General features: G+C 46.4%; 1 protein-coding gene across 1 annotated transcript in view; it reads left to right on the forward strand.

Annotated features, from left to right (window-relative positions):
- The window catches only part of LOC147709997 (zinc-alpha-2-glycoprotein-like), a 177,135-nt gene that overhangs the window by 110,475 nt on the left and 43,978 nt on the right, over window positions 1-22,682 (forward strand). The window contains exons 3-5 of the mRNA XM_086920676.1: window positions 16,486-16,530; window positions 16,661-16,873; window positions 20,038-20,307. Coding sequence (XP_086776802.1) covers window positions 16,486-16,530; window positions 16,661-16,873; window positions 20,038-20,307 — 528 coding nt within the window. The remainder of the gene's footprint in view (window positions 1-16,485; window positions 16,531-16,660; window positions 16,874-20,037; window positions 20,308-22,682) is intronic.

Here is a 22,682-nt window from a genome sequence, read left to right on the forward strand (position 1 = left end):
CTTTTCAGTTCCTTTCTAAGCACATACTCTTCTTCTCCATTGATGACAGTTCACACGTGTAGTTTTTAATATTCTGATTCCACTGCAGCTCGTGACACGGCGAATGGAGAGCTGGTGTGGAGTCAACATTCTATAAGAGGCGGTAAACTTTTGGTCTGATACAGATCATGACTCTGCTTGGAGTGTTTTTATTGCACGGATTATACTTCATTTTAATACAAATTGTCTTTATCTATTTGTTAGTTATTGCATAGTTGTATTATACAGTTCTTTTTTTACAAATGGTTTTCCTTAGAGTCAATTATCAATACCAAAAAAGAAATAACATTTGTGATGAAATTCATACATCTGTATGTACAGTAATCTGAAACAAAATCATGTCAAAACTAGGGGTGGACGGAATTTGCGTAGTGTGACTACGCAAAGTTCTGTGAAATGGCCAAAAATCTTGCCAAGCTTGCGGAATTGCTTGTTCCACTCATTACACTACAAGCTGTAACTTTGCCACCGCGCCGGAAAGGCACAGGGGTCCTTTGAGTAAACTGTCCATCATAATGGGGGAAAGGGGGGGAAGACTTTGCATACCGCCAGTGTTTGTGGGGCGGGTCTTCTTTGCAAGTTCATATGGCTCTTGTTTATAGAGAGTCAGAGGAAGCACAATCTGAGCAGCAGATGCGGAGAAAGAACTTCCTGGTAACAGGAACTACATGGGGATTGCGCTCGAGAAAGTCATGGATGCAAAGACCTCCATCAAGTATCATGGCTATTATTTGATGGTAGATATGGAGAGAAAGCACACCTGCTCAACCTCGACCGAGTGCATGTTTTTTTGGGGCGATTTATGCGTTATCGAATTTGAGCTTTAACTCGGGCACCTGCTTTATTTATATCTGTAAGTGCTTCCTGACTGTTGAGGTTTAATTTTTGTGACAGGAGCATTGTGCCAGTATGAATCCTGCCCAGCATATTTATTCAAGAAGATGCCACTGTTTTGTGCAATACCTCTACTCAACTGGAGTACTACTGGCTAATCAGCAAGTGCTACCTTGTTGCATAAATGTATATTGCCTTTCCTACACTACAGCTGCGTAAAGAGCCAGAAGAGCTGTCTCGAGTGACCATGTGTGTCTGTAACTTTGCCACAGCACCGAAAGGCGCCGGGGTCCCTTGCGTGAGCTGTCCATCATAGTGGGTAAAGCAAGGGACGAGCTGCAACTTTGTCAAAACTCTCTTAACGTACAGCATTACTGAACAGAAAAGATCCAATAACTTCTTTGCAGCTCATTTTCTGATACTTTCTAGAAATATGTTTCAGCAAACAGACTTACCTTGGATCTGTCTTATGTTACCCTGCGACACGGGGGATAGAGCCTGCGTGTGGGGAGTAAGGACGTGCCCCATGTTACCTCAGCGCGCCGCGGTTGCCATGCCTAGTATGTGTACTGCCTGCGTGCAGGTGCAATGGATTATCCGGTTGTCAGGGCAATGAAGGGCTGGGACGACGGCGACAGACTGCGAAGCCTGAATTATGTGCTCTCACAGCACACCTGTAATTGACCCTGTTCTGTGGCTCTTCAGCTCCACCCGCGTAATGGCCACTGGTTCCTGCAGCGATGTCTCAATAAGGGTTGCTCAATGCCTTTGTCGACTGCACAGGCTGCGGTTACACAGACACGTGACAAGGTATTGCATGACAGTCTATGTGCCCTGTAGGTTGTTATACACATATATTGATTTGAACCTTTCACTGTTTTATTTCAAGCTAGTATTTCTACCTAGTCAAGTTCAATGGCATTCGTGATGATTTTACTGTTCATTCATGACTTATATGCCACCATTTTGTGCAATACCTCTACTCACCATGCTCACGAATTCCGCAAAGCCGCGGATCATGGAATTTTTGGCAATCACGCGCTCAGAGCGGAACGCGGAATTGCCAAAATTTCGCAAATTACGCGAGCGGAGCAGAATTCACCGCCCACCCTTAATGACTTCCTATCTGAAAGGAAACAAATGTAATAGGGAAATGGGATGTGTCCACACCATATCATGGGCAACAGCAGAGAGTAACAAAAAGAATGTAGATATAAAGAAATAGCCATGTATTCAAGAAATTTGAGAAGACAATGAGATTAAGCAAAAACAAAAAGCTTTCAAAGGCTTCCAAACATAAGTGTCAATTGTATGAGGTGAAATAGTTTCAGGAAACGTCTTAAACTGGATCAACAAAAGATCTTGTGGTGCCTTGAAGGGGGATTTTATAAATGTAGTGGTGTAGAATACCATATCTTACATTCCGTTGTCGCATTTGAGGTCTTAAAGCAAGGACTTCCTTTCATCTTGCATTTGTCACAGTGGAAATGTCTTGAGAAATAAAAAGATTGTAGCCAGACCAAACAAGATGATATTTTTCCTTGGCTGATTTCAGGACACCTGAAAATTCAAGAAATGGCATGATCTAAGTTTAGAAGAATGAGTTTGAAGATGATCTAGACAATGTGCTCTCTCAATGTTGATAGGAGGAGCAGTAGGGATTCCAAAAACCACAGGGAGAATCTTCTTCAGGAATTCTAGTAGATCAGGACCTTCAAGAGCCTCCGGTAGACCATGGAGATGCATTTTGTTGCGATAATTCCTGTTTTCAAGATCTTCTGTATTAAGTTTGAGTTTTAGAATTTCCTGATCAAGGAAGGAAATCTTAGTAGTCACATCCTGGAGAGAGCTGATGTGTTGTTCCATTTCAACCATTTTATTTTCCATTACTGTCCAACGATCCTCAGTTTGTTGGCGTTTTTCATGGTGGCACACATAAAAGGTATCTGATACAGACTTCGAGCTGCAGATTCCTTACTTTTGAATTTCCCAGGAAATGTTTTCATGAGCAGTACTCCTGTGTGCCATCGGGTGGCTCCATATGGTTCCGCGCAGTGGCGTTGGCACCGGATGTAACATCAGTCACCTCTATGGGCGCCACCTAGGTGTGTGGATGTCGAGTCTTCTTTTTTTGCACCAGTTAGCACTGATCCAGAGAAGAGCTACCCCTCTGTCTATTTGTCACAGACTTTTTTTGGCATTTTGTTGAATATTTTTTCTTGTGTGTTGGGGAATGTCCTCCATGAAGGGAGCATCCAAGCTGTGCGATGTCTCTGGCCATGCCATGTCGGTAACCAACCCGCATATTGTATACTTATGGTGTCCTTTTAGAGCGGTGCCTCCTTTATCCTGAGCTGTTGCCAGGTGGGGTGAGGTAGTTCCCTCAGATACTTGATGTAAGAATGAAGAATGGTTGCCCTAATATGGTGCACGCTAGCTGGCAATGTATTACCACACTGGTGATTTAATTGGAGAGCTTATGAGTATTCTCTTGATCTTACAAAATGCCATTTTGTATTTTTTCAGACTTCTCAAGATACACAAGTATCATTGAGGAGAAATTGTTTACACCGCTTACCAAGCGATCAGGTTGTATTATGTTCAACCACTGTATGTTGTTGTTGTTGTATGTTCTTTATTCGATATAACATATCATAAAAGCTTTGAACAAAGTATTTTTTAAGATATAAAAAGTGCAGCAATTCATACAACAATTAACATATTAAAAGTTTGTATAAAATCCATTAAAAGCAGAATATAAAACAAGTTTTACACTGTACACAATAAAAACAGATTCATTTACAAAAGGCAGTTAGGAGCATTTGGGCCCAGAGGATGTTAGCGCTTGCTATGTTTTACCAGGTTTACACGTAGCACCCAAGCACTGCCCAAGTTTTTTGCCACCGCACAAATCATACTAAAGGACGAAGTGTCTGATATGCTACCCTGTAATCGGTAAACCCCAGGTTTCTACATACAGGTTTCAGCCATTTCCTCCTGGGAGCACAGTAAGCAGGACATGGAAGTGGGGAAGTGATTCTAATGGGGTTTGGCAACCTGGGCAGCTCACAGAAGCCAAGCTATAGTTCCTCCATCCTGCTACCAAGTCATTTAGTGAGAGCATCCCAAATCTAAATTTTGTAAATAACAATCTATCACGAGGAGATTGTATAAAATCAAAATAGTGCTCAAATTTAGCAACCGGCTTGTGCATTAAAAACTGTTCAGTGAGGGTCCCCCAGTTGGATTTTCGATCCTCCACCCCGTTCACCCAATCCCAGTATGCCTGCTTAATGATTTGCTTGGCTGGCACTATCTGGGTCGCCCAGGCCTCTCCGAACCCAATATCAATTGCCAACTGCTTTAATTTAGCAATCCACTTGATCTTGTTCCTCGTGTCTAGATTGATGATCTCCGACAGAGCAGCCGCATAGTTGACTAGTTCAGGGGCCCTTCTTAGGCGTATCCAGAACAATAGTGGGCTTGGTCTAACGATATTAGTAAGGGACTGCTTCCCCAGGTCTCTACGGAGCGGAGTCAGAGGGGTGGAGAGCGGTAGAGATACAAGCCCTCTAAGGAACTTGTTCTCTGAACTTTCTAACTCACAAACCTCTTCAAACCCCCATAACTCTGACCCGTAGAGTGCCGAGGGCAGTGCCTTACCATCGTAGACCATAAGAGCCGGGCCTATTGGTCTACTAGACGAGAGCTTCTGTTCTCTTAGAATGGCTCTCGCTACCCTTCTATGATTGAGGAGCATCTTGGCCAGATGGGTATCCCACTTCATTTTGTTATTCAGCCTGATCCCCAAATAATTAAAAGACACCACAGTTTCTAAAAGGGTACCATTCAAGTTGATGGTGTTCTTGAATCGCTTGGAAGGGGAGAGAGTCATCAGCTTTGTTTTATCGGTGTTAATTGTTAGACCCCGTAAACAACAAAATTGACTTAATCTGTCTAGCAGTTTTTGTAGGCCCGACTGTGTTTTTGAGACCAGTAACGTATCATCTGCGAATAGGAGGGTAGGTGTTTTCTCCCCGGCCAGGGTTGGTGCGTCTGTTGTAACCTCTCGCAGATGGTCTACCACCCCATTTACGAAGAGGGAGAACAAAGTTGGAGCCAAAACGCAACCCTGGCGGACCCCAATATTCACTGCCACCCTCCCCGTTAACTGGCCCTGGGAGCCCCATCTGATCCTGGCATAGTTCCCCTCATGGAGCCGCTTGGTAAAGTCTTGAATCATAGGTGGAATCCCTAGGTCATACAGGACTTGCCATAACTTGGCCCTGGGTACCAGGTTGAATGCGGTCTTGAGGTCGATGAACGCCAAGTATAGGCTGCCCTTCCCAATGGATACCACTTTCCAGTGTATGGCACAGAATCTAAAGACCTGATCAATCGTCCCTACTTTCTTCCGGAATCCCGCCGGAAACTGCGAAAGGACATTGGCCTCATCCATCCAGGACCTTATTCTCGTTAGGAGGACCCTGCCAACCACTTTTTGTGTTACGTCGATTAAGCTAATTGGCCTGTAGTTGGCAGGATCCTCCTTATTGCCCTTTTTATATATCGTAACCACCTCTGCCCCTTTCCAGGAATCTGGGACGGGATGGCCTCTGACTATCAGGTTCATTAAGAGCAGAATAAAGTCTGCCCACACTTTTATTTCCTGCAAGAGCAAATCCCCAGGAAGGCCATCAGGGCCCGCCGCCTTTCCTGCGGCTATGGCAGATGAAAGTTGGTTGAGCACAAAGGGCTCTTCTATGTTAACCCCCTCTAGCAGATGGCCTAGACTAGACTCCCTAGCAGGTACTGGGAAAGAACCATTGGTCCTTGCCGCAGATGTTTCGGTGTCACAGTGCATGAAGTACTGGGTTTTTAAGAACCCAGCGGTGCCAGGGAACACACCCAAAGACTTTGAGTTCTTCCTGTTTCGGACTACAGAAACACAGAGTCTTCTAGGTGAAGTCAAAGATCGTATTTATTGGCTGCAACCAGTAACAGGTTTCCTAGAAGTACAACACAGTGTATATTCTCAGGAGACTGCTCATTCTTACAAAGCCAGCCTTCTCTTTTATATAAAATATTATGCTTTAGGCAAACATACCTTATTTTACAGTTGACCATTCACATGTTTTCACTACAAAGAAAAAGCAGAGTCATGATGACAAGCCCATATTTCAGTTTGTCCAGCCCACAATCAATTACTCGGCAAGGCTCAGTATTTTCATCAGATATCGACGGACCCCCCAATAAAAACGGGCACCTCCTCCTCGTAAAGCAAGTCATAAAGAATGAAACAGGGACAGGTGTGTGCAAGATTATTAAGATGGTTCGATGGCATGTATGAACATCGTTTGATACGCCCACAAAGAACCATTGTACCTAAATGGTAAGACCAAGTATGGGATACCCTTATCTGTCGTATGTGGCACAAGACCACACACCGAACAATTAGTTGTGTTCACTACTAATTGGTGTTGATGTAGGAGCTGAATGAAGGATTTATTGATAAACTCTAATCTTCTAGTGGACTCATGCTCAGGCAGAGAGTGAAAAGAATGTGAGGAAACAGTAGAAGGAGGTATGGGCTGTGTAGTGGGTGCAAAGGTCACTTGAAAATAAAATAAAACATATCCTATTAAAAACGTCATTACACTAAGCAACATGAAAATACACAATATCAAAAATCCTTTCTTTGTCATCAATGTACACATTCTGGCTTTAAGGTTCATTTGTTTGGCAGGTCTCTCCATCTCGAAAAACTCCATCCTCTCTAATTGCTGCCCGTGGCGGTAGGGTGTTCTATACTAAGGAGTGCTTCTGTTAGTCCAGGGCAACTCCCTTAGACCGACCATAACTGTCGACCTAACGTCTTCAGCTGCACTCCAAAGACTTGGGCAACCATGACCCTAGCAGCTGAACCGGATGGCTGTTCGAAAAACAAAAATGAGCAAGTTTCTCAGATGAGAGAGCTGCACTTTCAAAAATAGGGGAAAAAAAAGATTTTTATCTGTCCATAGTTCTCGGTTTCAAATTATAACGGCTTTTTCCTGGTACTGTCTGGTTCTGGAATACGAGTTCAGGCTCTGTAGTGTTCAACCGCATTGACGGTGGCACAGCTTCTTGCAAAATATTGTCACTTTCTCGTTCAGAACTTGTTCCTTTTACAAGTGCATCGCTAAAGGCAGAAAACGAGGCACAGTCTCAGTCTCAGAGTCAGCGATCCGCTCCTGGACCCACCGATCGTACGGAAAAGGTAAAGGGACCCTCTTGCAGTGTACGCCGTGGATCCAGTGCTTTTTCCCTTCTACTCGAACAGCTGATCTTCTTGAGAGAAGAACGAGGTGAGGGCCGGTCCAACGGGGCTGGTCATTCTTTGTCCATTGGAAGTTCTTGACCAGCACCCACGATCCAGGATCCATAGGATGTCCTGGAGCTTCGGAGACCTGAGGCAGAGTATTGTGAACCTGTTGGTGTAAAACACGCAATTTAGTCGTCAATTCATACAAATAATCAAGTAGTACAGGGTGCTCGATCTCGCTGAATTTTGCTGGCCTTGGCACTCCCCATATGTTGGCCGGGAGGCCGAACACAATTTCATAGGGACCTCTACCTCTTACACCAGAAACACCATTCGTACGCTGCAAAAAAACGGGACAACTATTTTTGTAATGACCTTCTTCTTTGCAATACGCACACTGATTAGGACCATACGGAAGACGCTGTTGAGAAGACTCGTTTCTTTGCGAGTTTCTCGAATACTGCTGATTCTGCTGATAATCACGTTGATTATTAGTACGGGTGGATACGCTTGCTGTAGAAGAACTTTAGTTTTCAATTCCTTAGTCTTCTTATCCACTTTCTCTAACTCATCTTTGCGCCTATTTTCATAGTACTGGGCAGTAGCCAAAATCTGCGCTGACGTGGAAACAGCCCACGCACTTTCAGAATCCTTCAACTTATCGCACAATTCAGGATGCAAATTATGTAGGTGTAGGTGGTACAACAACTGGGTGTTGTGCAACCACAGCTGGTGGCGGTGGTGCCGTAGAGTTTTGTGCATAAGGGGGTGGCGAACTCAAGAGATGCGACATTAAAGGATCTTTCTCAAGATCTGTCCTTTCTTCTTGTTCTTTACGTGTCAAAACTGAGTAGCATCTATCTACCGCTAACTTCTTTACCCTAAGCATTTGTTTGCCTTCTTGCTCTTCCTCACTATCCCTAAACGCAACAGCAGCTTTTACCATTGACATACCTCGTTCTCGTTTATTTTTCTTTGCTAATTTCATTTCTCTCTGTTTGGCTTCTTTGCGCCATATGCGAAAAGAGTCAAACATTGCCGGCCGGGCTTTCTTCTTAAAAAGTTTAACCTCCAGATTATCCAAAATCCCTGCGTCAAAACTACCATATTGGGGCCATTTTAAAACATCATCTTTTCTGGTGTATCGGATCCATACTTCATTATATGTGATGGGGCCTACGCCATGTTTCACATAAAATTCATAGGTAGGAGTTCCAATCGGAGGAACCGGACACGAGTCCTCCAATCGGGAATCCCTATTACAACCAAGACAAAACATATTTCCAAGTCTGCTAAGACCAGGCATCTTCGCTCTCTAGTCTAGCTTCAAACTTCGAAGGATTATCGAATACGATAGTCTCGTGAATACACGAGTCCCTCGGCTTTGGTACTTGCAAGTTCCAAATTAAAGCGATCCCAAGGGGAAACCCAAAAACTAAGAACCAAACTAAGGACTGGGAGACGCTCCACTCATACTTAACTGAGGTATCGATGACGTCACCAGAAGACTCGTCTAACGTTTCGCTGTACCAATCATCAAGGGTCCAAAACAGGGCGATAGTCAGGGCAGCAGTCCTTCGTAGCCGTCGGGAAGCGGGGAACCTCGCAGCAAAGACTTTCGGACCACGTAGACATGCAGGGGTCGATGAAGTGACGGCCTTCCTCCAGAATTTTCACACGAAGCTCCTCACGAACCTCTGGCTTGGACCGGTACCTCTGATACCGCCCGACGTTGGGCGCCAACTGAAGTACTGGGTTTTTAAGAACCCAGCGGTGCCAGAGAACACAGCCAAAGACTTCGAGTTCTTCCTGTTTCAGACTACAGAAACACAGAGTCTTCTAAGTGAAGTCAAAGATCGTATTTAATGGCTGCAACCAGTAACAGGTTTCCTAGAAGTTTAACACAGTGTATATTCTCAGGAGACTGCTCATTCTTACAAAGCCAGCCTTCTCTTTTATACAAAATATTATGCTTTAGGCAAACATTCCTTATTTTACAGTTGATCATTCACATGTTTTCACTACCAAGAAAAAGCAGAGTCATGATGACAAGCCCCCAAACTATGGAATGCCCTCTCACTCTCCCTGAGGCAAGAACAAAACCACCTCAGATTTAGGAAAAGACTGAAGACCCTACTCTTCCCCTGAGCACTCCTCCCATGACTCCCACCCTACAGGACTGTGTTCACTAGCGCCGGGATACCCAAGGGTAGCTGTGCGCTCTACAAAACCCAAAATCAAATCAAATCAAATCAAGCCCATATTTCAGTTTGTCCAGCCCACAATCAATTACTCGACAAGGCTCAGTATTTTCATCAGACATCGACGGAACCCCAATAAAAACGAGCACCTCCTCCTCATAAAGAATGAAACAGGGACTGGTGTGTGTAAGATTAGGCATGGTTTGTGTGCGATGAAAGGTTTACAAATATGTTGTGCCATGATACTAATCTCGTTCGGCCACTGGGAAAGGAACTGGCCGGACAGGTTTGGCTTCAGGCAGTGGAGTCAGCTTGCCTAGGTCACAAAGGAGTCAGCAAGGGTGTGCGTGTCCTTCGGACTCGTTTCGGCCTTAGTCATTGGGCCTATGTGAGGGCAATCACAGAATGGCTGCCGTTCACAAAATGGAACCCGAGGGTTCAGGACGGAAACTCCAATTTCAGGGTGTTTTCATCACTCGATTATGACGAAAATGCTTGTGCATAGTATTCTAATCATTCTCGGTCTGTACATACCAAAATTGTCATGATACGACGAGGTTTATAACACGGGTCCAGAATTTTCAGTACCACATACAGAGCAAGGAAATGGGTGTGCCATTCCTGCTCTGTAATGTGGTTAGGAATCAAATCGGATCCATTCCTCCTACCTTTATTAAGTACTAGCAGCCCATCCCGACGTTGTCCGGGTATGAATTGCTGCCAGCCAGTAGTATATTGTTTTGTAGGATTTCGTTTTGATAGCATTTCTTATCTGTGACAGGCCTGTGAAACGCTCCGATTCACAGTGCACTGCTGATGGACTTAAGAGTGCGCGTTCAGTAGTGTGTGAACTCGAGTTTTCCTACTGTTTTTTTCTTGCAATAATATATAGCGCGAACTCGACAACATGGCATGAGCACAATTTACATTACAGAAGAACACATACATTTGTGGTAGGCACAGGGAGACAAAGCGATTTGCCTGGAATCACAGGATGTTGAGCTGATTTCGAGATTCGAACGTAGCTCCCCAGCTCTAAAGTTTGCAATTCTAGAACTTGTGGCAGGAGGTGTGTCTAAAAGTGTATGTCGGTGCTGGCCTTTAATGAGAGAGACCTGTGCATTTTTCAAATCGGTGGTGAAAAAATATGAGTTTGTTGCTGGAGATGTGGGCCGCCATGCCACCAATGTACTTACCGGGGGAGGGTAAACACCCATTTTTCCGCAACTTTCTTTCCGCATACCATCACTCCGCATACTTTCATTACGAAAGTACCATGATTCCGCAATGCCATTATAATGCATGGCATTACATTTTATATGCTTTTACCATGCTTACATTTATAACAAAATTAGTTGTAAATGCATTAATGGTAAAAGCATGTTTTTTATAAAAACTTTTTGGATAAGGTAAGTATGGGTATAAGGGTATATGTTTTGGGGTACTGAGGTATATGTTTTGGGGTGTTTGGGTATTTTAAGGGTTAAGATATAGTTTTGGGTTATGGGGTACAGGGGTAGTTTTAGGGTTTAGGGATAGGTATGGGTTTTGGGGAACAGGGGTATTTTTAGGGTTCAGGGCTAGGTTTGGGTTTGAGGTACAGGGGTATTTATTAGGGTTCAGTGCTATTTTGGGGTTTCTGAGGTACAGGGGTATTTTTAGGGTTTAGGGATAGGTTTGGGTTTTGGGGTACAGGGTATATTTGTAGGATTAAGATGAGTTAGTGTTTAAGGGTGTTGTGTTATTTTAAGGAGTAAGGGTGGGTTATGATTAAGGGGTACAGGGGTATTTAAAGGGAGTAGGGTGGACACCCGGAGCTGGAATGTACAGAACCTGGGAAGAAAAAACAATGAAATATTGGGCACAACGCTCGCTTTTTTTTCCGTAATTCGACGCCCCGCACACGCCCACAGCACACGATATGAGACATGGCATGAAGGGCGGAACGTACCACACGCCCCCAGCGTTTGTCACGCCCCCAGCACATGCCCACAGCACAATGCAGACACGCTCACGAGGGACTACTTTTCTGGCACGGTTCTTTTACCTTTTAAATGTATATGTTGTCCTTCTGCTGCAACTGCTCTTTCCTACGCTATATTGGGTATTGTGATTGGTGCTTTGGTTCCTGAGATTACCCGCCTTAAAGGTTTGGGCTCTCTCTTTATTATATTAGTTTAGATTCCCCAGAATACTGCAAAATCCTTTAATAGTGAGGCGGCTTTAAGTTCTTGCCAATGGTCTTCTTCCCAGTTACGTTTTGCCTGATCGACTGCCCTTGCATACTCTTTTCTCGCTAATCTAACCAGGGAAGGGTATTTCCCTTTTAAGGCCAAGGAGAGACTGCGCCTCTTGTCCCTACAACCGTCTAAGTACCATAGGTTGGAAGGCTTAGGAAGCTGTTTCTTAGTGGAAATCTGATTTCTAGGGATCGGACTAGCGAAGAACTCCCCCAGACCCTCAATAGTCCTCTGATAGAATTCGGGAAGTGGGGAGGACTCTATAGACCCTATAGCACTGATCGCCTCAAGCTCTATTGATTTCTGCTCGATGAATTCTCTGATCCTTCCTAATTTATCTTCCTGGTATGCAACTTTATTCCATTTGAGGCGGCGGTTGCAGTAGGACGGGACTACCTCTTTTGTCAGCATCCTCATCGGAATTAAGGGCTTGGAGCTTGTCCAATTATTTTTCACTTGCATGCAGAGTGGATTGAGGTCACTATCTTGGGTAGGTTTCACCTCCATGTCCAGTAAGTCTCCCCAAAGACGAATGTCTAGGAAAATATAGTCAATCCGTGATGGACAACTGAGCCTATTGTCCGTGTTAGCCCCATTTGCGTCGGAAGAGGTCCGTCCGTTGACTGCTCTCAGGTTATACTCCACAGATAGGGCATTCAATTGTATGGCTCGTTGTGTCCACTTTTTAATAGGGGGGAGACTTAGCAGTGGGATTCCAAATTTGCTGTCCTGCTCCCCAGTACCAAGCACATCCTCCTCGCTAAGCGGTTCGAATGTGCAGTTGAAATCACCTGCCACTATAATGGCGGAATTGGGTGGTAAAGTGGACAGTTCAGATTCAAGAACTGACAAGATAGACGAGTAAACCTTCCCAGCTGACCCTCTTGCATACACATTAAATATCTCCAAATTAGGACTATTTGGGGATCCTTTCACCGTCAGGTGTAGGATATCTTTAGATGGAGTTGTGTGCATAATAGTAGACCAATTTAGGGAAATGCTGAGCCAGACATGGAGGCCCCCAGAGGGACGACCCATCCCCGTACTTATAGCTGGAACAAAATATGTTGCAAACCCAGATTTATGCAGGGGGCCCATACTCCAAGTCTCTTGGAATAAGCAAATATCTTGTTCAGCTATAAAGTTATTCCATTCTGGGAGGAGCATTTTTTTCTCTAACTCTGCAATGTTCCATGAAAGGAAACGAATTATCCCTATATTAGAACCATTCTCAGTAAAAGGAACCTTTACGTCCCCCTGCACAGCTCTGCCCGTCTCTTCGCTACTATGCTGGGCGGGGTCATCCTGCCAGAACCCATCCCCTGCTTCCTGATGGTGATCCAAAGAGGGAGGCTCGTCCAGTCAGTCCACTAGGCTTAGGCCAGACTCTATCCCCTCCTCTCCTGATGACCATTGTGGGGTGCATCGGAACTGGATTGCAGAATGGCCTGGCGGAAGCGCGATGAACTCAAGTTCCACCAGATTTTTAGCTATGACGGCACTAAATAGCTGTATCTCGATGCAGTTAGTCACAGAACTTCCCAGGCGTATCCTCCTTACTGTAGCCAGGTCCTCTCTAATTACCGACCTGCAGCCCCTGACGTGTCTCGTCCAGTGTATTACTTTATTTTTAAGGACTCGAGACTCTCATAGTTTTGGTTGCTTAGTAACCTTGGGACCTTGGTCATATAAATTTTAGGATGAGGGTTCTCTCGGGGATTACTTCCCAAATGTATACCTGATCTTAGGTTCCTGCCCAGGCCTTCCGTCATTGGGATGTTCCTATTTACGTTTAGTAAAGGGGGCCGTTTTTCTGAAGCTATAAGCCTATTGCCTAAAGATGGGTCTCGATTACACCAAGGGTTAGGATTAGATTTGCCAGGGTCTATGGACTTTCCAGGGGAAGTCTATGCTGTATTCTTGTACCCTGATACTGGTCTCAGCCCTGCTCTCTCGATGACCCCCAGATGAGGCCTGTTGTTAGCATTACAAGCCTTGGGGAGCATGGATGGAACCACAGTAGGGGGAGGTTTGCGTCCACAACTAGTCTCTGGCAATAAAGAAGGAGCAGGAGAATTATCCCGACTATGTCCGAGGACTTCCACCTTCTTACTCAGAGAAGCTAATTCTCTTACTAGAAGAGCTACTCTTTGCAACAAGGAACTTATGTCGATTGAACAGGTACTACAGAACGCTGATTAGAGGGAGATTGGGGTTCATGTTCTTTACTCGTGAGCTCTGCTATGTTGTCCTCACCGATGAATTCTAAAATGTCATACCTATTAGAACACGAAATTTGGGCCTTAACTAAATCCACTTCTAGACTGCAATTGGGGGTGTCACCAACTGGTCCACAATCAATCTGCACAATAGAAGGTGGCCTTAATGTACCCTCCTCAAACCTATGTGTCACTTCAGTATCGCTAGATTGTGGTGTTCTTTTACTAAAAATTGCGGGAATTACTCTTCTCTTTACACCCGTAGTGGGATCATCTTGTGGGAAGTTAGGGACAGCTGGACTGGATGGGTTGTTTAACCCCAATACTTCCTCGCATTCACTTACAATTGCCTCAATCCTGGTTAGGACACAGTTGGTCGCTGTATGTGTTACCTTCTTAGATTTTTTCCCCTTTTTTGATGGTGCTGGACCTCCCCCCTCCATTGACTTCCTTTTCCCCATTAGATATTATTTATTAACGTGGGGGTTAAAAAAGGAATTCAGGAACAAGAGAAAGATCAAATACAGTAACACCCAACAGTACCTTGAAGACCTGGTCCCTGCTGATCTGACAGTGAAGGGGAGGTGGCCCGGCCCAGGCTCCTCTGGCCCCGGATGTGTATTATCACATTGTTTTGTCTTTCATTCTTTGCAGTAGCAAACTAAAAATTCTGGTCCTGACGAAAGCACTAGGCAGAGCGTTGCCCGCATGTGCTGAAACATGTTGACCACCTAAAATAGTATAGACAGCTATTTGTTGAAACTGTCTATCTGAACTGTTTTCAATTTGGGTTACTGTGGACAGGAATGAATATTGGGTCTCCTGTGATCTAATTTTAACTTCACATCTCACCATTGCACTGCACATACTTCCCATGCACTCCACTGCTCATAACTGGGTAATCAGACAAACTGCCTTTAATAGAGATTAAAACATCCTCGGGCTCCTCCACCACTATGATGGAGTTGTAGCCCTTGAAGTCACTAGGTTGACTGTCAGAGGAGACCCAGATGATGAAGCATGTCACCTGGCTGGGTGAGTGATGGGAATCCGTAAAATTATTGTATATTTTTTTCAGTTTTATTTACGTGGCAGTCTTGCTCAAGGGAAATTTCTAAAGCTCTCTATTATTCTATATACCGTTGGATATCTTTGTTTGTTGAGTTCAGTTGTTTGGGGCACACTATCCTATTAGGTCTTTAAAAATCACCTCTGACCTTACCTAATAATTTGTTGTTATACACTTCTCTTACCAAACATGCCTGCTCAGGACCATGAGTGGTAAGCAAAATATCAGACTGGACAACCCAGTGCAGTAACCATATAAATAGTTTATGATCATATGAAATACTGCAAAAAGACCTGCACAGTTGCTCAAAGATGCGCGTGTAGTGAAAAAAACGTGAAATGCTCGATTGTCTCAACTCAATGTACTCTTTTGCTTTGTACTTATGTTGGTTGTCTAATTACTTACTTTTACACTATTGTGCGACCTCCTTTGATGCGTCTGTAAAATGTACCAATTCTCCCGAATTTTTCTCCTGAATTTGGACCTTTTGTTGTGAATGTTTGTCCGGAATGTTTATCCTTTTCCAGATTATTTAGTCTCACTATCCTGAATTTGCACCCATGCCAGTTGGTCAACCTTGTCACTCATTTTATTTATCATAAGTGGACTAGGACACTTGTAACTGCGTTACACACAGTCTTGTAGATAACCCTCATAAACGCTATGTATTAAGGTGATGCGGTTTATCTTGGTTCTCCGCCCCTCATAGACGTTATAGCATTTATCATTGGGTCATCTATTGTGCTGTATGCCTACCTCAAGCCTGAGGTCAACTCTGGAGTAGCGCAGTAGTGTCCAGAGAAAAGGTGAAGCCACATAGGAGGGTTAATGTTAAAAAACACACCTACATGAAAAATTCACTTTATTCTAGGGCAGATGTGGTATGTTGTTAAAAATAACATATGGGTATACAATTGGACCAGGTTACTGGGTCCTTGTATATGCCATTTGGTCACCCTTGTCATTCGCTTGGGTTAGAGGCAGCTCTACCCAGGGACCTGCCAGGTTATTTGCCCCATTAGGCAATGCCCAGCATCCATGCCACACCTCCCAGCACTGAAGGCCTCTGCTGCTTCTCACCCGCGGACCCAAGGCCCAGTCTACACAGGCCCAGTGCTCCACAGTACAGCTCCACCAGTTGGTATGTTGTGGGCACATCCTGGAGCGCTGGCAGAGCAAAGTGATGTGTGCCTGTGTTTGTACCCTATGTGTGCCTCAATCCCATGCCTGCGGTACCCGTCTGTGTCCCTGCCAGCTCAGTGCACAGAACACCAGAGCAAGAATGGCTGGGTGGGGGGCAGAGGAGACCCCGCCATCAGCAGCCTCTGAGCCCCCACAGGCTCATCCAGGGACCAGGTGATTACTTTCATTTCTCCAGCACTGGGGCTTACAAGGATGATTCAAGAAGGCGCCAAAAGGGGTTTAGTTCATATCGATTCATAGCCCCCACCCCCCTTATACCTGGAGCCACCTTGGGTGTGTTTATGAAGCGAGTATTAGGACAAAACATGATATCAGATGATGACAAAAGCTAGATGATGAACCCTTGACGCTAAGCAGTGTGTCCCCTCCCTTGCAGGCGAAAGAGATGAAGAAAAACCTTTGATTGCAGACAGTACCGGAGGTGATTGACAGGTTGCTTGGGGTGGTGGAGCCGGTACGGGAAATTAGGGGAGTGAAGACCACTCAAAGAGATGACTGACCAGTCAGAAGCACAAATGCCCCTCTTTTACTTTCACTTTGCCCCTCCTCAGGTCTCCACGTGTTTCAGGCGATCCTGGGCTGTGAGCTGCGCGAGGACGGATCTTCCAGCTCGCTTGAACGATACGCCTATGATGGGTCCAACTACACTGCAAACACCGACCGAGCCAATGGCATCCAGGAACCAGGGGACTTCGAGGAGATCGACTGCTCCGAGCATCTGAAAAACCTTCTGAAGTATGGAGAGGAGAGTCTGCAGAGGAGAGGTGAGAGCTGTGCATGGACAGGACAGCAGAGACAAGAGCTGTGCATGGACAGGGCAGCAGAGGCAGGAGCTGTACATGGACAGGGCTGCAGAGGCAGGAGCTGTGCATGGACAGGGCAGCAGAGGCAGGAGCTGTGCATGGACAGGGCAGCTTAGGCAGGAGCTGTACATGGACAGGGCAGCAGAGACAGGAGCTGTGCATTAACAGGGCAGCAGAGGCAGGAGCTGTGCATTAACAGGGCAGCAGAGGCAGGAGCTGTGCATGGACAGGGCAGCAGAGGCAGGAGCTGTACATGGACAGGGCTGCAGAGGCAGGAGCTGTGCATGGACAGGGCAGCAGAGGCAGGAGCGGTGCATGGACAGGGCAGCTTAGGCAGGAGCTGTACATGGACAGGGCTGCAGAGGCAGGAGCTGTGCATGGACAGGGCAGCAGAGGCAGGAGCTGTGCATGGACAGGGCAGCTTAGGCAGGAGCTGTACATGGACAGGGCAGCAGAGACAGGAGCTGTGCATTAACAGGGCAGCAGAGGAAGGAGCTGTGCATTAACAGGGCAGCAGAGGCAGGAGCTGTGCATGGACAGGGCAGCAGAGGCAGGAGCTGTACATGGACAGGGCAGCAGAGGCAGGAGCTGTGCACGGACAGGGCAGCAGAGACAAGAGCTGTGCATGGACAGGGAAGCAGAGGCAGGAGCTGTGCATTAACAAGGCAACAGAGGCAGGAGCTGTGCATGGACACTGCAGCAGAGGCAAGAGCTGTGCATTAACAGGGCAGCAGAGGCAGGAGCTGTGCATGGACAGGGCAGAGAGCCAGGAGCTGTGCATGGACAGGGCAGCAGAGGCAGGAGCTGTGCATGGACAGTGCAGCAGAGGCAGTAGCTGTGCATGGACAGGGCAGCAGAGGCAGGAGCTGTGCATGGACAGAGCAGCAGAGGCAGGAGCTGTGCATGGACAGTGCAGCAGAGACAGGAGGAGCTGTGCATTAACAGGGCAGCTGAGGCAGGAGCTGTGCATGGACAGGGCAGCAGAGACAGGAGCTGTGCATGGACGGGGCAGCAGAAGCAGGAGCTGTGCATGGACAGGGCAGCAGAGCCAAGAGCTGTGCATGGACAGGGAAGCAGAGGCAGGAGCTGTGCATTAACAAGGCAGCAGAGGCAGGAGCTGTGCATGGACAGGGCAGCAGAAGCAGGAGCTGTGCATGGACAGGGTAGCGAGGCAGGAGCTGTGCATTAACAAGGCAGCAGAGCCAGGAGCTGTGCATGGACAGGGCAGCAGAGGCAGGAGCTGTGCACGGACAGGGCAGCAGAGCCAGGAGCTGTGCATGGACAGGGAAGCAGAGGCAAGAGCTGTGCATTAACAAGGCAGCAGAGGCAGGAGCTGTGCATTAACAGGGCAGCAGAGGCAGGAGCTGTACATGGACAGGGCAGAGAGGCAGGAGCTGTGCATGGACAGGACAGCAGAGACAAGTGCTGTGCATGGACAGGCCAGCAGAGGCAGGAGCTGTGCATGGACAGGGCAGCAGAGGCAGGAGCTGTGCATGGACAGGACAGCAGAGACAAGAGCTGTGCATGGACAGGGCAGCAGAGGCAGGAGCTGTGCATGGACAGGGCAGCAGAGGCAGGAGCTGTGCATGGACAGGGCAGCAGAAGCCGGAGCTGTGCATGGACAGGGCAGCAGAGGCAGGATCTGTGCATGGACAGGGCACCGCGCAGTGCCTGCCATGTTGTGCATGGAAGTGCACAACATGCCTTCCTGACATTGCGGCGGGCGGTGTACTCAGCACCTTCCACCACAATGCCACGAAGGCATGTTGTGCACTTCCATGCACAACATGGCAGGCACTGCGCGGTGCCGGCCATGTTGTGCATGGAACTGCAGGGGGGTACTGTAGGTACCCCCCATGTGCACCCCCACCCTCTGGAGTCCCTGGGGGCCCGCAACAGGCTCCTGCAGGCAGACTCCGCAAGCCTTTCCATGGTGGCATTGCCGCCACGAAATGGCATGTCCCCGCACACATCCTAATATGGCTGGCTGTGTCTAACAGACGCCGCCAACATATTAAACCCTTTTCCGCCCGGTCGACCTGTCGACCGGGCAGAAAGTGTGGCGTACGGTATTTCCGCCCGCCGCGGAGCCCCCAGCCATTGTAAAATGGCGGGGGTCTTTGCTGAGAGGATGGTGTGCAGATCGTCGCCACCAGACCGGCGGTGACTACTGACGGCCTGGCGGGGCGATCTGCCCGCCATCCTAATAAGGGCCTTTGTGTTTAATCTTTTTGATTCAATATTCCTTGGTTTCTGATGATCGCCATGTGTGATAAACCAGTGGTCATCTTCATGTTTGCGGGGGATAAATGTTGCTGTTTTTCACAGGATTTTGCCTCAAGGAATATAAAATGTCAGCCAAGAGTTATGAGGAATAGTCAGGTCTCCAGAAATGCAGTCAGATTTGTTGACATAAGGAGCCCACAACACCTCAGATTCTCTTTTCTGCCTTAACCACTCAAACCATCAAGGACAGACCATCCTACCCTGATGAATGATTACAAAGAGTGTGTTCTAGCACTGGATGTATATCCAACTCCATGAGGTCTCAGAGTAAGTAAAATGAAGTTAGAGCATTAAGCAAAAAAAGAAATGAAGTTGTAAGATGTTATGTTTTGCTTTTCTGAGGTTTTATAACGCGCACAGATGCTCAAAGAGTGTCCCGGCGCGAGCCCAACTAAGACAGGAAGAGGAGACAAAACACATAGGGGTATATTAGCAAGAACCTCGTTGAAATTATCGCTGTTTTAGTGGCAAGAAACTGCCGCTAAAACGGCGATAATGCGCTTGCTAATAAGCATTATAGAATTCCAATAGAAGCCCAGGTTAGATGTCCTGCACTTCTAACCTGGGCTTCTATTGGAATTCTACAACGCATATTAGCAATCCCATTATCGCCGTTTTAGCAGCAGTTTCCTGCCGCTAAAACGGCAATATTTTTAACAAGTTTCTTGCTAATATGCCCCCTAGAGAGAAATGGAGTGGGGTACAAAGATGAGCACTTGTTGTAAATATAATTCCTGGGGTTTTGGAGTTGATGCTAAGTTGATTGATGGGTATTGCTTTAATTCACTTTACATTTTTTGGAATTGTTTTATAAATGTAGTTATTGTGTGTTCTTTCAGTTACCCCTGGAACAAAGGTTTATCAAACAAAGGCTAATGATCGCACCTTCCTGATCGGTATCACATATGGATTCTATCCCAAAGAAATTGAGGTGAAGTGGGACCAAGGTGGTGTGAAGATACCATTGGAGTCGAACGAGCTCCTGCCCAACCCTGATGGAACCTACCAGGTCAGGACAAAGGTGGAAGTTCAGGAAGGAGATGATGTGACAACTTATGAATACCACGTGAATCACAGCAGCTTGCCGGAGACTTACACTGTGACACATGGTAAGTACAGGCCAAGGAGGTGAAATGTAGATCTGAGGTCGAGGGTCACACCATCCTGCATTGGGTAGTGATGGTGGCTTATGGTTAGTGATTGGGATGTGCGTTATAGCAATTTTTCCCCCCAAATATTTACACTTTTGAAGAAAAGTATGTGATATTACATAGATAGAGTAAATAAGTAGTTGGCCGCAGTGGCAGCTGGTGAAATTTGAAAATGATGGGGCATACATTTTCCTGATGTACAAGGTGTAAGTGAGTGAAGCAAAAATGTAGCTGCATATGTATCTCATAAACGTCAGCTAATATTGGCCCCTGGCCTACTTAAAGTGCAAAGGAGCTATATTCAAAACAGATTTCTGGAACTAAGGGACAGATTTACATTAAAATGGCGGAGCGTAGCGTTAAGCCGAAATTGGTAACGCTGCACTCCGCCATTCTGGAAATGCAGGGATGTGGGATGTATACAATGACACGGTGCACCCCTGCATTTTCCCTAGCGCTGATGCTAAATTCAGCTGCCTAGCACCAACACATGGATTGAGAAAAGGATTGTTTATGTGCAAGAAGGTGTCCCCTCGTGCACATACACAATCACTAATAGTGATTTGTAACTTCTATATGTGCTGCATTGTGCAGCACACAGAAGTTGCAGATCATAATTTTTTTTAATGATTGTTTATGTGCACATAAATAATAATTCATGGCGATGTGCTGTGCCTATGTGGGCTGCAAAATGCAGAATACTTAGAAACAGCAAAAACGAGGAGAAATTAATAATTTCTCCTCATTTTGCCTTAAGACCAGGCTATTTATGGTCACATTTTGGCGCTGCCCATATTTACACCCACCTTGTAAATAGAGGGCATTTTACAAATGAGTGGGTGTTTCGGTGGAACGCCCAATGCAACACCCATTGCCTGTCTCTTTCATGCTAAGTGTAGCGTGAAAGGGAGCCTTATTTACTAGGCGGCGTTAAGCCACATTAAGTGGCTTAACAACGCCTTGTAAATAAGGCAAAGGTTTTATCACCATAGAAAAGAACTGTTCCTGTGCCATAAACTCTTGCAACTATGCCCCTAAGTGATTAAAGACCTGAGTGTGGTGGTCTTTAAGTTCTGCAAGTACAACTCACCTGTATTCAATGGGAATGTTAGGAAATTTCTTATTATGTCTTAAATATGTCCAAGGTACGTTTATCTAAATGTAGATTTACTTAAATCTATTGTTTGTGTATTTTTTTGCAACGAATAAAACCAAAGATTACAGAGACATTATAGTTAGCTTCATATTTTACACACACAAAAGCATAGAAATTCTATGTCAGGACCGGAGGCTTCAGATTATGCTATATCTTCCTTCGCTTTATTAACATAAAGTCTCCACAGCAGCTTAGGAAAAGATATAATAAGAACAAAAATGCTTTAAACATAAAGCATTGACGTAATGTTCGACAAATCAAACAACAACTCCCAAGAGTCTCTTTGCATAACAATAGTTCATAGTCCTTTCACACTGTCCATCATCACTATATAACCGGACTTCTCATCATCTTCCTCCTTTTTCTTCGCTGCTCCCGCAGCCAGATAAGTGCTTTCCTATATTTTTCCCTTTTTCATTGTGATTGATTGTATTGTGTACGATCATTTGGGGGACTCATTGCATGGTTTATTCCCTTACAGAGTCCCCAGTTGCGGGAACGTTCTTCGTTCCTACGGGACTTTATTCCCACTTGTGTGCGGTGTGTACATAGACCGCAAGGGGGCGGCCTGTCGTCTCGCCGACCCTTCGGCGCGCCTCCGCAGTGCCAGGAGCCGCGCCGTTGAGTCTGCTTGTGCAGGGGCCAGCCCTCGCATACCCCTCTGACACCTGGTGACCCGGGTCTGTAATTTACCCACTTTGACGCCCGCTGGGGTCTGAATGGCGGCTCTGACCGCGTGAATCACCTTCGGGTGGCCCTTGTGCACCTTTACCCGAGTGTGGCCTAGCGCGCTTGAGGGGTACGTGGACCCGGTCCCGGCGAGGAGGGTCTGCGCGCTTGGGGGTTGGTGCAGCCCACCTGCCACGTCAGTTGGCCCAAAACGTGATCGCAGCCTCTTGGCCTGCCCACATTCGAGAACTTTCTCGGTTGCCGCCCTCTTGGGTGCCCCGCATTTGCCCTTGGTTCCGAGATGGAAGGGGAATACGAAGAAGAACCCTGCCCCTATCTGCAGGATGACGAGTTTTATCAGGCGGTGGACAATTCCATCTATCGCTGCGTGACGGAGGTGGTAGGGCCCATGGAAGACCGCTTTTCCGCCCGCATCGTGGAACAGTGCGCGAAGCTGGCAGCGGCGCATGTACCTCCGTCCCCCGAACTCCCGGGGACGTCCGGCGGG

Source organism: Lissotriton vulgaris, chromosome 5 (genome assembly GCF_964263255.1).
Source record: "Lissotriton vulgaris chromosome 5, aLisVul1.2, whole genome shotgun sequence".
NCBI classification, from domain to species: Eukaryota; Metazoa; Chordata; class Amphibia; order Caudata; family Salamandridae; genus Lissotriton; species Lissotriton vulgaris.